At 39.5% G+C, this 18,035-nt stretch overlaps 1 protein-coding gene and 1 long non-coding RNA gene across 2 annotated transcripts in view; one reads left to right on the top strand and one right to left on the bottom strand.

Annotated features, from left to right (window-relative positions):
* The window catches only part of LOC310907010, a 38,822-nt gene extending 23,224 nt beyond the window's left edge, over positions 1-15,598 (top strand). Inside the window, exons 2-4 of the long non-coding RNA XR_014589512.1 lie at positions 7,308-7,443; positions 14,451-14,596; positions 15,431-15,598. This is a non-coding gene — a long non-coding RNA (uncharacterized lncRNA). The remainder of the gene's footprint in view (positions 1-7,307; positions 7,444-14,450; positions 14,597-15,430) is intronic.
* Positions 8,331-17,831, bottom strand: LOC310907009 (cysteine-rich venom protein kaouthin-2-like). The gene is made up of 8 exons (XM_083856809.1): positions 17,716-17,831; positions 14,527-14,588; positions 12,975-13,094; positions 12,411-12,498; positions 11,180-11,325; positions 10,312-10,406; positions 9,430-9,518; positions 8,331-8,747 (listed from the first exon to the last, which is right to left on the bottom strand). The coding sequence occupies exons 2-8, from the start codon at positions 14,584-14,586 to the stop codon at positions 8,737-8,739; spliced, it is 609 nt and encodes a 202-aa protein (XP_083712935.1). The 5' UTR covers positions 14,587-14,588; positions 17,716-17,831; the 3' UTR covers positions 8,331-8,736.
* Between the last annotated feature and the right edge of the window lie 204 nt (positions 17,832-18,035).

Raw genomic sequence — 18,035 nt, forward strand, 5'->3', positions numbered from 1 at the left:
CACAAAATGACCAATCTGGCCTTGAAACATTCAGTGATGTAACTAAGACGTTTTGGTTTATCTGCAAGAAATTGGTATTTGTATTTGAGGAAAAAATACTTCTTTTTAGCGACTCCGGAGCTTCAACTGCTCACTTTTCCACCAGAGGGCACTCCTATATTTTCAATGAAGGCGAATTTTAGAACAAGATCGAGCAAGTTTTGTGTGTGCAATGCAATTCCAGCTGTGACAGGGCAACGAGAAAAATGCAGGAGCAGAATGACCTTGTGGAACATCTGCCAGCACTGTCCATCTTCTGGGAGCCTCCACTGCCACCTGATGGGGCACAGCCAGGCTTCAGGATGCCATGTGTGTCAGGCTGATGCACACAAAATAAATAACCAGTTCATACACACAGTGTCTGATGTGCCCAGTTTAATTAAGGGATCTGTGTCTTCCTCCTGAGGAGCAAGAAGGCCACCTGTGTCACCAGATTCAGTATTTTCCATGGAATATTCCATCCCATGCACAGTCCTGTGGTTTTATCTTCACTCATAAAAATATGTATTTTTACAAAAATTAAATCACTTCCACAGCTAATGCAGCTTGGGTTGATTGTGTACTTTTGGTACTCAGCAGTTTACATCAAAATACAATGCAAGACAACCATCTGCAGTCAAATCTGTAAAAACTGGAGAATCTGTTGGTTTAGCTGGACTGCATCCCTGTCAAATATATATACATTATATGTATATTCCTATGTGTGTACATATATATGCCTATCATAAATTTCAGGGCTTTTTTAATCCTGTTTTTAGCTTTTATAACTTAGAATGATTTTCAGTAATTAAGCTTATATACTTGAATGAAGGAAATCCAGGCACTTTTTTATTGATGCAGAAGAGAAAACATGATTTTGTGGAGATAAAAATAAAAAAAGAGCCAAGGCTCTGAATAAAATGTTTCAGAAAATTAGTAGTTTGTTTTATTTATGCATACAAGAGTAAGCCAAGCTCTCTGAAGTCTGAATTAATTCCTAAAGATGTATTAAATCAGGTTCATTCTTTAGTTACTGCAATAGTTAGACAGTTTAAGGAGGAAATAAGATTTTCCGGCAATTTGACCAAAATATAGATGAGCAGAGTAAGCAGAGATTGGAATTATGATGCATTGAGCAGTTTAGATGTTCTGACACCCTGTCAAAATTGGCAGAATCTCACAGCTACTCATAAACTCATCAGGTAAATACTTTGCCCTTCCTCTTCCGTCAAAGAGGAGGAACAGCCTGAAATCAGACTGTCACACTCAGCTCTGCTCCAAGGAAATATTCCTGTTAAACTGCACCCAGATGAGACAACTCAGGGCAGAGTCAGGCTGAGAAAACTCAGACAAGAGCCAGGCTGAACTAATACAGGTGTGAGAACATGTCATTTTTTCAGTCACTTATTCTCACTTGTATTTTTCCTACGGACACCTTTGTCATGGTTTCTGTCTGCCCCAGATTTTTTCCCCCAGCTGGTTGTAGCTCTGCATTCTATGGCTGAATAAAGGTGACTTTGGTTGCCTGGTCATGTGGTGATTTCTCTCCCCTGTGCTCCAGCAAATTCATCAGCCACCCTCTGGCCAAATCCATCATTCTTAATGTAGTCAAAGGGAGATCAAGCATATGGATCTCCCATAAATGTGTGGTGCAGCAGATGACCTCTGTGCCTTCAGGATTTGAATGTGCTGGTTCATCTAATGGGACCAGTCACTTCAGTTCTCTGCAGTGTTTTGTGACTACTTGTCTTAAAGAACTTCTCAAGCTTATTTTGACCCACTGCAGAAAATGCCTCAGTGTTTAACCAAGAGCATCTCCTCTATTCACTTCCTGGCTTTTGAACCAGAACCCTTTTTTCTCTGCAGACCTCTCACCTTCCAGCTCCATCCCAGCCAGGCCTGCTGCCATCAAAATCAACCTCACTATAGCTACAGGTCTCTTGAACCTGCAGATGGTGAGGAAAACCTGTCCCTGCCAGAGTATGATGCAGACTGATAAAGTGGCATTCATCTCTCACCAGGGCTCAACTACAAAGCCATTCTCCTTATGCTGCTTTTAGAGGCAGTGGAGATACTTCAGGTCTGTATTTCACCTTTTCTTCTTATGGCAGATGCCTGAGACAGGCTGGATGAGCAGATAAGGTAAATGAGTGCCTTGACATCACCAAGATTTTTTTAAAAAAACTGTTATATGAGTCAAGTCAGTCACTATTCTATATCTCTTTCTGGGTAAGGTTGAGGAAAACAATTGTTTGGGGAAGAGATGTAAGGATATGGATAATACAATTTGTCTATGATAACTTTTTGGGTCTTAAGGCCACTGGTTTGGCTCTGCTCAGTAGAACTGAACTCTGCTTCTTGAACCATGTCTTCAAAGATGCTGAAGGGCCCTTGGCATTATTAACCTGTCAAACATGCCAAGGCTATTTGGTCTAAGCCAAAATTGTGTCAAGGGCTAAGATTATAAAGTCACAGAAAAGATTTTCAGTGCTCAGACCTGTGTTCTGACTCTGTGTAACCTGTCACCACAGACAGACAGACATGGAAAAAAGAATGGATGGAAAGGCTTCAGAGGAAAACCTATAAAAAAGGCCTGAAATTAAGAATAGATTCAGGTCATGCCATGGAGAAAGCATTTACTTGTCCTACTGTAGAATGCCATCAGTGCTGTACCAACAGTGTGTAGGTATCTTCTGAAGTACACAGAGCAGGTGTCAGACTGCAATGGACACATGATTCCTCTTATCAGTGTGTTACCTCTGGAGCCTGTTTGATTGTGTCTCCACATTCTGTAGGAATGGTCTGTGTTTCCTCTGTGAGAAACTATGCAAAATCACATCTCTCCACTTCTTCAGCTGCTCAGCTGCTCACAACCACCTCATGCACACGTGTGTCCACACATCTCCCATTCCTGCCTGGACCTCGGGGCTGTTTTGAGTTGGCACTGCAGCTGTTGATGTGTTTCCTGCTCATGGGGAAGGACAGCGGTGCACACACCACGTGTATTCCATAACTGTGGAATATTCAGGCATGCTGCAGAGTTGCTATTTTGCCTTTGAAACATCCCTGCTGCTTCTCCAGAACTGAGCTGATACACTCATTCATATTGGTATTCCTGAGGTTTTCGTGGGCAAACTCATTTGCTTTGGTTGAACCCAGCAGCTGTGTGGTTCATCTTGGCTAAGCAGAGCTTTCAGTGCTCAACCTGTACAATCCTGTTTCATGTTAACTGGTAATGGGATGGGCCAGCTGTCAATTATGGCTTAACCTAAATGACCTTTTTATTTGCTTTTATTACCTTAAATTGGGCAGAAAGGCACCCTGTGCATCGTGTATCACCTCCTGGCAGGATGAGCCTCTTGCTCCCACCCACTGCCAGCAAAGCAGGTCTGATGCTGCAGTTCATGGAGTGAACAAAGACAGCAGGGGCTCAGGGGAGATGCTTAATGCAGGAGATAAGATCAGGCTCAGACACGGAGCTGCTCGGGGCGATGCATTATTAAATGCTATCTACTGATATTCTCCTTCTGTAGGAGCCAATTAATGACATCCCACTTTATTATTCCTTATCTTTCATCTCCACCTTGTTTCACAGATGTAGCCAGCAGTACATGGCACTAACCACGGACCCGTGGCACTCATTAGGTGGTGGCTGCTCCTCACAAGTGCCATCAGATGTGCAATTCCTGTCCCTGATTTTGCTAACGATGCTGGTTTAACACGTTGCTGTGTCACTGTCCAGGCAACCCAGACAACATGGTCTTGTCAGTCTCAAACTAGCTTATCTTTTACTTATCGCTTCCTTTGACGCCCTCCTCTGATAAGCTGGGAGATAAACACATGACAGACCCTGCAATGTATTCCCCCAGCACTAAAATCTTAGCAGTAGCTCTGTAGAGGGGCTTTCATCTAACGAGTGCTTCTTTTGACCTGTTTTCTATTTTGTTCAAGCGTTGCAGCTGCAGATCTTAAGGCACGTTTAAACCAGAAACACAATCTTGTTTAGCTGCTCCCCACACATCAGGAAGTGTTGTGCCTTTGTGTGAGTGTGGGTGTTTAATTCCAGCAGCTACACAGTACAGGAAAGTCAAGCACAATCCAGTTGCTTAAGGTTCTGCTTTTAGCTTGGAACCTGTGATTAGAGGAGAGCAGTTACCTCCCCTAAGAGAAAACTAACTAGAGGAGTATTTTTCTGCTGGGTTAGTGTCCTGGTTTATGTCAACAAGAGTTAATCAGGCACAAGGACACTTTTATTGAAGATAGCTAAAATTGTTTTTGTTACTTCTTATCACAACCAGACGTGGATCTGGTGAGGAGGGAGAAAAGGGGTGGATTAGGGAAAGGTAACGTCTTCTTAGTATCGGTAGTGGTAGTATGAGTCTTGTGTGACCAAAAACTCAAGGTCTGTCCCTCATCCTGGGGCTTCCCCATATCCACCACCAAACCATGGCCCTAAGCACCACATCTTCACATTTTTTTTGTGATTCCATCATTTCCCTGGGCAGTCTGTTCCAATGTCTGACCACTCAGTCAAAAAAAAAATTTCAAGTATCTAATCTAAACCTACCTACAACTTGGCAAAATTTGCTTTTGCCCTGTATTATCCTGAATTATTTCTTTCTGTGGCTGGCTATCTCAGCACTAGCCAGGCCGTGGATCATTTTCTGCCAGGTTAGGAGGTGAGGTCAATCCATTAAGGAGGAAATGTTGTAGTGGCACTGGGGATGATCTTCCTCTTCCAACCTGCGTAACCCACCTCAGGTGACTTCACTTCCAGGGTGTAGCCAGAAAAGCATGAACAGCTAAACTTATGGGAAAATTGACATCAATTTTTTGATACTATATGATAATCCCAGCAAACTATGGCCAAATGTAGTATAGAGAGAGTGATAAACGGGCAGTGCCTGACACTTTAAGCTGAGAAGTAAGAGGGTTTTTATTAACATATTACAGTGAGTGCTGGTTTGTGGACAGGCTGAGACTGAGATTAAAGGATCCCTACAAACAGCTCAGGGAGAAATGCAGCTGCTTAAATCCAAATGTGTGGTCCTAACTGCTTCTGATAGCACTCTGCCATGCCCAGGGAAATCCTTAACCCTTGTGTATACCCCAGCACAGAGGGAGGGGGAGCATTAAAACTTTGAGTCTTATTAAATTGAAGTAGGTCACTTCTTGCTCAGTCATTTGTTGCAATTAGCGTCCCTCTCATGTCAGTCACTATGTGGGCAGCCTGGGTGCCAAACAGAGAATTGTGGGTGCCAGAGCTGGATTTCAGGGTGCAAAACATCTGGTTCTGGAGAATTTCTTATATCAGTTGGGGCACAGATGTTCTCAGGCCCCTCTGTCATCTCAACATGCATCTCCTGAGTATAAACCTGACATTTTCTTTTCTAGATACAAAATGATAAAATGCTAAACTACAAACCTGTAAAACTATCTATAGATTATTTCTGTTTACTGTAAATTTTTTTCTTTCTTACCTGTTCAGGAATCTGATACAGCATAGCAGATGGACAGTGACATAAAGTCAAAAAATAAGTCTGAAAATGGCCCAGCTGGAGTTTGTTTCTTCATTGTATAACACTTGTCTAAAAAGCTTATCTGTGGCTAAATGTTGTAGAGAAAATCAATAAGGATTATCTCCATACAAGTAGAAAAGGCAGCACCTTTCTGCTCAGATGGTTAATGCTTCAAGTGCAACAGTCCCATTTTTTAAGGTCATTATAAAGGACATCAAATCTGAAGAAAGAACAAACTCAGTTCAGCCTGATACAAGATTTTTCCAACTGCCATTAAGGGACATTCTCTTTGTAATGGCAAGAGACAAGGACACTGCCTTGGCTGAGCTGTGCACATCATCATGTTCCTCTTAAACCACTGGACAAGTGAGACAATTCCAGCACTTAGAGATGAACTTATTCCAAATAAATTTTTGGTCAGGAAGTTGCACTAGGTAGGTCCCCTCTAACTGAATCTATCCTATCCTATCCTATCCTATCCTATCCTATCCTATCCTATCCTATCCTATCCTATGTGCTTTCCACAATGAACCAGGAGATCCATCATGTGGGACATAATTCAGTCCCTGTCCCAGAGCAGCCAGCAAGGAGCTCCCTCAAGAGCAGGTGAGAAGGAGGAATGGGAAATTATCCCTTTCCACAAGCCTTCCAGTGGCATCTCCTTGTCTGCTCTGGATCCTTGCTAAAGGTAGGCAGGGGGTCAAGGGTTTCTCTTTGAAATGTGGAAGGAAGCAGGAACAGAATGTGCCAGAGGAGAGCCTGCTCTGTTGTGGGGATCCCAGTGATGACAGGAGCTACCAGGGACAAGGCAAACTGCCTTGCAATATGTTAGGAAATGTATATCATAATGGCTCTTAAATCTTTTACCAGCAGTGGCTGATTGCAACATGGCCCTTTGGTGTCGTACTCAGTCACTAAATATTTCTCATGTTCTAGAAACATCAATAGCTGTGCCTCACATAAAGCAGTGCTTTTAGAGAATGTGGCACGAGATTGTGTTTACAGACATTTCTGGAATACCTCCAGTGACAGAGATTCCATCCCCTCTCTGGACAATCTGTTCAGTGCTCATTCATGTCACAGGAAAGAAGTTCTTCCTCCTGTCCAGGTGGAACTTGCTGGGCTCAGTCCCTGCCCATTCCTCTGGTGCCATTGCTGAGCCCCTGGAGCAGAGCCTGGGCCCTGCTCTGAGCCCTCCCTGCACACAGGGCCCCTCTCAGCTAGGGATCCTCTTGGGGCTGAACAGTCCCAGCATTGGAACAGGCTACTCAGGGAAGAGTTGGAGTCACCACCCCTGGAAGTGGGCAAGAAATATGCAGCTCAGGTTCTTAGGGACATGGTTTAGTGGTGGACCTGGCAGTGATAGGTAAATGCTTGGACTCAATGATCTTAGAGATCTTTTCCAGCCTTAATCATTCTATGATTTCTTGACCCATTATTCATGGTAAAGGAGTCTTTTGGGAGTGAGAGTAATGGTTCTGCCCACTTACTTATTGATAACAACATTGGATTAACTATTGCAATATAATCATTCTTACTTGGAGCTGTGCTAATTATTTCAGAGTGTAGTAGGTGTAGTAGGTCACTTTCCAGCATTCACACCTATGCCCTGGCATTGCTTAATTTACTTTTAGAGCTGTCTCCAGCTGAGAGGGCAGTGTGCCATGGAGGGGAAAAGTGGTGGCAACGAATGAGGGGAAAAAAAACCCAAATAAGAAGCACTTTGACTCATGAAATTGAACTTTTAACTTAATACTTGTCTCACACTAGAAGAAACGCCACTGGAATGAAGGAGTCAGAAATGTGTGATGAAATTATTCTGTGCCAAGGACTCTGGGACTTGAAATCTTAATTATGACAGCAGCTTCCTTACTAAAGAGGGACTGGAATGTGCAACCTTTGCAAGGTGAGACTGAAATAATATTTAGCCCCATTATTAATTGCAAAAGAACACCTGTGTCCCAAAGGTCACAGACTGGGGATTGCAGGTTATTTATGCTAATTTTTGTTTCTTTCTGAAAGGGAGTCTGGTGGAGGGTTGTTTCCCTGACTTCTGTTTTTGCCTAGGAAATCTTCTCCCATAACCTGTTTCTGCTCATGCTGCTAAATATTTAGTCTCCCTTCAACACCTAATGCCAATAAAGTCACAATGTTTGTGAAATTTAGAGAATTTTATTTCATGGTAATAAGAAATAATTAAAATTATGAGGAACTGGTCAGTGAAGAATGAGTAATTTAATGACTAAAACAGCAAAAGAAGATATTAAAAAAAATTGGAACATGTCTACTTGTTATGAAAAGCAAAGTTTCCAAATACAGGGACCTTCCCCTTTTGACTATCTGGTTTTATGAATTAAACTCTTTTCTCAGACAGTCCCTTTTCTTCACAAGGCAGGTTTGGTTACCTGTATTTAAATACAATCTTACACTATAAACAGGGTTCTTAATTTAAATTAACTACATTTGGTTTGGCTTTGAGGGGTATTTTTTTTTTTTTTTTTTTTTTTTTTTTTTTTTTTTTTTTTTTTTTTCTTTTTTTCTTTTTTTCTTTTCCACAACTGGGCATTTTACAGTAGAACATATGTCAGCAACAGATTCTAAACCAGAATAGAACTAGAGTAAGTTTCTCTGCTTTCCTAATTTCTTTTAAGAATTACATATTTCAAGCAATCCTGTTTATCTTTTGGTCCTGTTAACAGTACAATAGTTTAAATTTTCAATCAAGTTAAAAGTAGTTACATGACCAAGCACTATCCATCTATGCCAAGAATATAATAAACATATGGAACGACAGACCTTTAAAAATATTTATTAGAAAACATTTTGGGGAAAAAAGATGAGAAAAGCTAATAATTAAATATATCTGGTAAAAAAAACCCAACAAATTTAAATTAAGATCTCTACCATGTTCTGGACCATTATATAAAAAGAATATATACATCATCCTACAGATGTATATATTTTTCTGGTGTGAGTCACGGTACTCAAGTCAGTCCTTCTGCACATGTTGGAGGGGCAGGATGGAATCAGTGTCTGTGGAAGAATTCATTAAGGAGATGGATGTCCAAGAAGGTAAAAGTTGAACCTGTTGTTTTATTCCAGTTTTGCAATGACAGGAGCAGAGCACTGGACCTGATGAAGCTCTGGGTACATCTTGGACACTTTGCCGGGAGTGTTGGAAAAAAGCATTTTCAAACTTTCAGTGGTTGGCTGAAAATTATGTGAAACACAAAATCAATCATGAGTGGGAAGTGAAAACCCACAGCATGTCCTTTCAGAATAATTTTTCATCAACATTATTTTCTCTCTAATGTTTGCCTCTCTGTTGCCACTTACCCCCCAGCAGCATCCAAACCACTAATTTGACCACACATAAAAAATACGTGGCTCTCTCAAGGAGATTTCTCACTTACCCATAAAGGCATTTTAAAGCTTATTTTCTTTATGCTACAGCCTGTGGTGAGAATTTGGATAATTCCATAACAGAAGATGGGGAGTAAATCTTGCGTTGTGAGACTCAGCCCATATGTTTTTATTTTCTATTAGAATTCTAAAAATTCAAGTTTGCCGCTTGCTCTTATCAAGTGTGTTGCTACTTCCATTTGATCTGCCACCATTTTTCAAAGGATGGAGAAGAAAAAAAAAGGTTAAAAAGTCCCTTCCTTCCCTAAAATTTCTTAGGACAAAGGATCTGTCCTAGGCATGGAAAAGTATTATCTCACATAGGTAAAGCAGACAGCATGGTGAAATGTGATTCTCTGATAGTGCTTTTGGCCTAGTAGTTCAGCAAATAATTTTTTTAAAAATCAGCTTGCATAAATTAACTGTTGTTTAGGTGGTTGTTTTAAGCATCAAGTTTACCCAGGTCACAATTAAAATGCTTGGAACTTACTGCACAATCCATCCTCACAAGCACTGGGGCAATCCCCACAGGGCTGTCCTTTCTTGTAGGGTGTCTTCATTGAACTTATTAGGTTTCCCCTGAAACATCAATGTCACCAACATCAACTGTGAAGTCACTACACCATATCTGAGAGGAAAACTAAACTATAAAGATGTTTAGATTTACACTCAGTTACTTATATAACTTACTGTTAATTTTACACTCAGTCTTTGGTTATATGTCAATCAGTCTGATTTGATTAGTGATAAATTAAATTAATTTTCCCATGCTGAGTCTCTTTCTTTCCATGACAGTAACTGGTGAGGGAGCTTCCTTGACCTCATCCTGACCCATGAACTTTTTGCCATATTTTTTAATGACTCTGTCCTGTTTGAGAAGAGTCAGAGAGGCTGGGTGAGCTACTTGTGGACAGTCAAGGTCAACCCACAACAAGATAATGTGAATGTGGAAATTAATTTTAGGCACTATTTGAAATAATCACTTTAACATTCCTGTTGATTATAGTCTTAATAGTCTTATAGTCTTATAGTTAACTATTATAGTCTTCATTGTACTGGACATATTGGTATGCCTTTCTGAACTGATATTTCAAGTAGAATGTGCAAAATATTTATTTCTAATTAATTATTATGAAAATTAGGATTTTTAGGCAAGTGACATTTAATCTGAAATTCAGTGTCCTTTTTATATATTTTATGCTTTTTTTTGTTTGGCAACTCTTTTCATGGGTATGTTTCTGTCCTTTCATATTCCTAAAACAGTCTTCAAACCTGTTTCTCAGCTATAGATGATGTGCCCTGTTACAAATTTGACCAGCTCCTGCCTAATTTTGATAATGTAATAAGTACCAAAATCACAATCAATACGTACGCGGGGCAGTACTGGCAGACATAAAAATAACTGTAGGTAGTGTTTCTGCAGAAAGCAAGACCACATCCAACTTGATAAGAATTGTGCCAAACCATCTGTAGGCATAAGAATAAAAATCGTGGGAGTATGAAAAATATACATTTGAAAATCATTGAAATACAACATGGGTCACAGGAATGTTTGCAACGACATTAAGTCACTTTATTCACCCCTTTATTGTAAAAATATGAGCCCCATTTTGCTGAAAATCTGCTTTCACCCCTATTTAACCTAAGACTATTGGGGATATAACAATAATAATTTGAGACACATAAACCTTTGATTTTGTATTTGTCTTCATTCAATTGAAACTGTTAATGTAAGAATGATGATGTAAAATTTTCTATCCTGTGTTTTGTGCAGGGACTGTAGAAATTTAGGATGAGCCATTGTCCAGCTCCTCTGAGTCAAAGGAATTCTGTTGGCTGCAACAAACCTATTAATATTTCCTTGCTGATACTTTAATAACCCTGTTTTTCCAGTGTCAGGGGAATTTTCAGACGTTAAACAAACAAATAAGCTTTTACTTCCTGAAGTCTTGAAATACCAGTATCTTTACTCTTTGCTCCTACGTACATTTTGACTATTATTTTCATTTTAATTTTGTTACTTCACCTATTATTTTCATTCTAATTCTGTTGCTTTGAAAATTTCTATCTTGTTTTGTTAGAATAACTCTAATGTCTCCATTGTATTTATTTCCTTTAAAGATGAGATGGTATAATTTGCTTAGCTAAAATTTATTTGTTCAGCCTGAAATATAAATATAAATATAAATATATATAAATAAATATATATATATAAAAAAAAATATATATAATACATTTACCTGAGTGTAATGGCCAACCATAGCACCTTTCGGTTTTGCCCCAGTTCCATATTCAAAATTTTTCTCCTCATTGTACCAAGCCTGAAGAACATCTGACCATGAGAACGAGGCAGAGGACATGAAGAGATTTTCACCGCACTGTACATCTGAAAAGAGAAGGGTGCTGAGAAATGCATAGAGAATACATGCATGAGAAAAAAAACATCAAAAAAACCCCAAAACAAACCAGCAAAAGATGGGATGACTTCCATAGAAATTCTCATTCTAAATGGGGCAGCAGGATATTGGTTTTTTTCCAGCTGAGCGACATCACCCTTTGTAAATACTGAAGGTGTCACTTGACCCTGCTTGGCTGGTGGATGTTTGTTGGCAGATATTCTGTATGACTCTAGGGACACCTGCACAGGTACATTGCAGGTTCGTGAGTGTAATTTTGCTGTTTGGAAGTTGCCAACATAATTGTTGTCCAGATCACAGCCCAGTAATCTTGGGAAAATCCCAATAATCCAAATTTTACTCCTGGCACACAAGTGTCTATAATGCCCTTATCTGCTGTTTTTATTCAGGTCTAACCCCACTGCATTGGTCCTCAAATGGGATTCACCCTGGCAAAAAAAACAGGATTTGGAATTTAGGAAAAAATATTGACATAGATGTGGTGTGGGCAGAAATCAGTCAACAGCACACTGGGCTGTTAACATGGCACAGCTGTAAATTCAATATCCAGTGACTGACTGAGGTGTTAATCTGAACCTCAAAGACAGTTTTAGGTTGCAATTTGCCAGGGGATTTAAAAACTCTGTCTGGTCTGAGAAACTAGGCTTAGCACCACCAGCCAGTTTTACACCTTTGCCTTTTGCCCCTTTTTTACCAGGCATTTCAAACCAGCACATGTAAACTGGTTTCTGCACTTAACTGGCTCTAGATCTTGAGACTCTTTTTTCTGATGGATATTTTAGGAGAATATGCAATGTCATTGTGATTTAATTTTTTCATCTACTGTAGAAAATGGAATATATCTATGTAAAACTGGGATGAGAATGGGATTGAACTTTTCTCACTCACTGGGCAGATTTCTGCCGAGAAATTTCCCTTTCTCATATGACCAAAAAAAAAAAAAAAATCAATATGGAATTAAAATTGCATCTCATTTCCCCCCAGCAAGCAAACCCCCAAACTGGTCACATCAATAACGTGTGATGCTGTCCAGTTCCACTCATGCTTCTCTTACTTGTTCTCCTCAGATTAGGAGGACTGTGCCTCAAAGTACATTGATTGGCCCAATTTTGGGCATTCACTGCAGCTGGAGGACACCATTCCTTAATGAAAGAAAAAAAAAAAAAAATCTGTCACATACCTATTAATAACCCCTCATAAAGAAGCAACATTTAGAAATTACATTTAAATAAGAAAAAAGTCAAATACAAAATCCTTTTCATCCCATTTTTTGAGGGGAGAGGTAGGTAGGAGCAAAGTTACTGTGCACCAAGGGAGTAGAAACTGTGAAGCCTGATGAAGAATTAATCAGAAAGAAATTAATTGTGCAATGGATCTTTCTTCTCCTTTTAATTTTCCTTCAAAAGAGACATTACTGTTGATACACCACCAATTTTTCCAGTTTTTTTCTTCTACCTGCCCAGCCTTATCTTTCTCTTGGTGCTGGCTGTACTCAATCCTTAGGAAAGGTCTGGAGAAGGAATTTGTGGCTAAATAAAATAATGTCACCCTGCATCAGTCTTGTGTCTCTCACAGAGTCCACTGCTCATTAAAAATATATTTACAGCACACAACTTACCATCTTCATCATATTGCTGGCAGTTGGTTTTACTCCTCTCCTGAGGGCATTATGTCTATCAACAATCAGCTTTTGCTGCTCTACTCTGCTGGTTGACAGAGCACGGAGAGCTTCAGTTCCCTAAATTGAAAAAAAAACAAAACAAACAAACAAACAAACAAAAAACAAAACACCAAAAAAAACCAAAAAAAACCAAAAAAACCACAAAAAAAAAAAAAAACACCCAAAAACCAAACCAAACAAAAAAAAAAAAAAAAAAAAAAAAAAAAAAAAAAAAAAAAAGTTTTCTTTCTGTTTTATTTTAATGTTACTAAACCCTGCATCTTGTGTAGGAAATATTAAAATACCAGAATTTTATTGTCAGCCAAGGAGATAATCCCTGTGGGGGAGGAAGGACTGGGGTGTGCTGTGTCTCTTAAGTGTCTCCAGAGGTGCTTCCATGTGGAGCAGCATTTCAGTGGTTCCAAAGTGCAGAGCTTAGCAGTAATAACACTGATTCCTGTATTGTAGCTTCCAACCCTCTGTGGAGGACTGAGATATTCTGGAATGCCTCTGTGCCTGTAGACTCATATATTTAGGCAACAGAACCAGCCTTATTTGCTAATATTATAATTTCCTTAATGAGGTTTTGTGGAAAGAGGATCTAAAAATCATCTGCATCTATGAATTGTGTTTATGATGTGTTTCTCTTCTGTCTAATTTTAAACATCCCTACCAAAGTTTTTCTATTGAAGAAATCTGTTGTTTAATCACAAGATCATCTCAGGCCTCTTGTGGTACTTCATCAGGACAACCCACTGAACAGAAAATGTTTATACCTTTCATGCCATAGATTTTCTCCCAATTCTGTCATAACTGATAAAATTTCTTGTGCTTTTCATATGTTCTCTAATTAAAGAATAGCCATGTGAGGAGCTCAGCCTCCTCTTATGTCCATTCTCAGCTAGTCTAGACTGCAGCACTGAGAGGAGAAATTGAAGAATTAGGGGGAAATGAAGTCAAGCCATCAGTCACATCCAGTGTTTCTGATGGAGAAGTAGCAAACTACAGATTTCAGACTAAGTTTGGGTTGGGAGGAACCACTCTGTGTGTGCATCCAGGGTGCTGGGTTAGCTATTTGAGGGAAATCAGGGATACAGGCTGAGCCAATGGGATTATGAGCAAAGGGAGAGGCAGCACCTCAGGACCTGTAGGATGAGAAAGGAACAGAGGTAGAAAAACTATATCTGTAAACCTGTGTGGAATAAATGGGAAAAGTGCTGGATCTTTAGGAGGTCCAGAATATTGGATTTGTGTATGGAAACTTCTGGAAAATGCAGTTATCTCTGACCCAATTAATGCTGAATCTTTAGATTTTTTTTTGTGCAAATATGAAACCAGAGAACTGCTTTGAAATTATGCAGACTTCAAGGATAAATGCTTTCCAGATCCTAAATACATCATCAGACTCTTTCTGCATCTGTTTGGTGTGCATAGGAAAAACTATATTCAGTTGGTCTACAAGTGCCTCAGGGCCCACCCAAATTTTAAAAATAAGAGCTATGTATTCTACCTGTCCAGTGCATGGAGACAGCACAGCTGTGAGACACAGGAACACCACTGGCAGGATCATCTCTGAAAAGGTGAGAATGAGGAATTAATTTATTTTTTACAGAGCTTTCACTTCTCTGAATACAAAATACATCTTTCTCCTGTGTGTTTGCTGGCTTTTGCTCAAGTTCCTTCCTTTCTTCCTTCCTTCCTTCCTTCCTTCCTTCCTTCCTTCCTTCCTTCCTTCCTTCCTTCCTTCCTTCCTTCCTTCCTTCCTTCCTTCCTTCCTTCCTTCCTTCCTTCCTTCCTTCCTTCCTTCCTTCCTTCTCCATTTTTAGAACTAAAATAATAAAATTTATTCCCTCTCTTAATTTCCAAATTTTTATTAATCAACTGCTTTTTACATCTCATACTTCCTGCTATAGCCCTGATGGAAGATCCCTGCAGGTATTCACAGATATTTTTGCTGCCCTTTCTGCAGGAAACCTATTGCTCATTTTCAAACTGTGGGATGGGATGGGACGGGATGGGACGAGATGGGATGGGATGAGATTGGATGGGATGCTGCTCTTAGTTTGTTCATGTCTAAGTTCCTGTTCTTGTCTAAGTGTGTCTGAAAATTCCCCTGCTCCCCTTTGCCTGCTCTGACTGCAGTGCTTTGATTGAAAGGGGAATTAGACACTGAGTCCGTGTGATCTCTACAGTCAGCTGTAGGAGTCAGGATTCACAACCTGTTCAAAGTTTGATGACCAGCAGTGTGTAATCTGGCATGTGAGGTGGGGCAGAACTGGGAAAGATCTGCTTCAGGAAGTTTTTTTGTTTTTATCTGCTTTAAGACAAGCCTTGATTATATTACAAGTAGTAAGAAATGACAACAGAAATTAGAGCCTTCTCTAACATTGTGATTCTTGATATTTCCTATTCAGGGCCAGGAGTAGGACTTTGATGATCCTTGTGGGTCCCATCCAACTCAGGTTATTCTACAAATATCTGATTCTAATTGAAGAAGCATCCACCAGACCCTGGACTCCAAGACTCCACTTGCCTGGGAGACTCAAAGCACCACTCCAGTGAGCCAGGAGGTCACTGCAAAGTTCAGGTATCTGCAATCAGTCACACGAGATGCTTTCAGCTTGTTTCAGCTCACCTACCTCAGGCAGGCAAGCAGGTGACCAGAGTGGAATTTACTTGTTCTGGCAATTTTCCCAGCCTCCCACTCAGAGGGAATTTATGGGCGTGTTACCACAGGGGTATAATATTAGCTTAACTTTTTTTTGGTTTTGAGGGGCTGCTGATTTTAGTTTTAAATTATTCTTGGGGAGAGGCCAGTAGGGTTTGCTGATCTTTCATATTCAGCAAAGCCCCTTGGCCTCGAGGCAACCAGTTTATATAAAACACAGGGTGCTCTGGAGAGCTCTTGTACTTGTGGAGAACACATGGTCAAGAAAAATTATTCTTTTCCAGGTGTTACAGCGAGGCCCCAGTTCTTCATCAGCCTCTTACCTTGCTCTGGGGGTGACCCACAGTGCCCAGCCTTAGGCTGCTCCAGCTCTGCTAAACAACAAAGCCCATAGACTGTGATTACGGGAAGCTGGAGCCCAGAGGCCAAAAAACTGGAAAGACTGGTCACATCTGTCCAATTAAACTCTCCCAGCCTTCAAATAGGATGGCTTATTCCAAGAACTTGTATTTGAGGGAACATCTAGTTGATCCAGTGGAAAACTTATAATAAGTCATTGATCTCCTGTTCTTAGTATTTCTTCATGTCCCCTACTTTTAATTTTGACATCACCTGTGACTCCTTGAAGTGCTTTAGAATCACAGAATTTTTTTCTGATTAACATCTCTAACACTTATTTCTCAGAGCCATTAATTTTTTTTGCACTTGATCTGACTCAGGTGTTAGCAACAAAAGGTTATAACCCCAATATCATGAAAAAATATGCTTTTCACTTAATTTCTAACTAGATAGTAAATAGAATTGGGGTTATTTTTAGCTGTACTCAAGTTACAAGCAAAAATATGTCTTTTGAGTGCAAAATATGATGAGATGCAAATAGAAAACAACCCTTTTTGCACTTAAAGCACATTTTAAAGGAAAAAAAACCTCTTCACTGAAATTGCAAAGCTTTCTATTTTGCAAACCCAGCTAAAGAAGCTAACTTAGACACATGGGCAAAGTATTCATTCACTATAATATTTTCTATGAATTAACTTACAATTAAATATAATTGGTAATTTAATACAATGATATAAGTTTCAAAATGCCATTGGAATGCTTTTTAAGACCCAGTGGGTTTCCCACTCCAAGATATTAACATACTTTTGGCAATCCCACTGATTTCAACCAAATGCTTACAGTTTATGAGATGTAAATTTAATTGCTCTGCATTAATTTCTAGGCACCGGTCCTAAAATCAGTCTCTCTCTCCCCCTCCCCTGTTCCCCCTCAATCAAACATAAATCAGGACGTGTGCCAAGTCTTACTGACTTTCCTGCAAATCCATCTGTATACTGGGATCTGCCACTGAAAGATGGTGCTTTAGCATCCCTAGTTTGTATGAGTTTGGCAAACTCATGTGAATATGTTTTTCACGTCTCTCCTTCTAAAATAAAAAATTAAAAGGTGTGTCCTAAATTATTCATTTAATCGAATAACCATTACCAAAAAATTCCAATTATTTTTTATTATCCTTGAAAAAGACCTGAAATGTTTTCTGAACAGAGGCTGAACAGACCTGAAAAGACCTGAAAGGTTTTGTAATTGCACTTGTACAGCATTATTGCACAAAGGCTATTTAGCAACCACTTTGTAGAAGAGGAGTCAATTAAACAAGGTGGTAATTTCCCCCCTCTGAAAGTAGGTGGTGATAGAAACATGAACCAATAGAACTAACTGAGCTGAATATATATCCCATTCAGTGTGTTTTACTCTCTCTCTGTTCCTTTCTCTATGAACACATAATTTACTAAGATGCTGCTTTCTTGATATAAGTGGCTTTTCTTGTATTTTTGATTGTTTATCCACTTCTCTACTTTTTTGTTTTAGCTTGTATTACACTGTTGCCTATATAATCTTTATTTTTCACTGAAGAAGATCCTCTTCTGTGACTGTCCTAAATTTTTCAAGAAGCCTTCTGATGATAGGTTGTATTTTAATACATGAAAAAAATCATATTCCTTTAAGCCAACAAATGAAGACAAATCCTACCTTCTGTTTGCAGGAAGATCAGAAGTTTCTTCCGTCCTTCCTCAGGTAGCTGTGGAATTGGCTGGAATTCTTCACTGGAGGGTGATTTATACCTCTCCTGCTTCCTGATAGGACAAGGTGATTCAACATCACAGGTATTACAAAACTCACATAGTGACCAGATAGAACAACGTATTTTTCAAGCGCAAATTCATCCAAAAAGGAGGTTGTTTCCTTGTGTTCCATTTTAATTTCCTCTTACTTCTTGCACTGGAAGAGGTGGAATACTCTGAAATGATTTTTGAATGTATTTCATCTTAAATGTGAAATTTGCAGTCAAT

Source organism: Zosterops lateralis, assembly GCF_965231275.1.
Source record: "Zosterops lateralis genome assembly, chromosome: 3".
Classification (NCBI taxonomy): Eukaryota; Metazoa; Chordata; class Aves; order Passeriformes; family Zosteropidae; genus Zosterops; species Zosterops lateralis.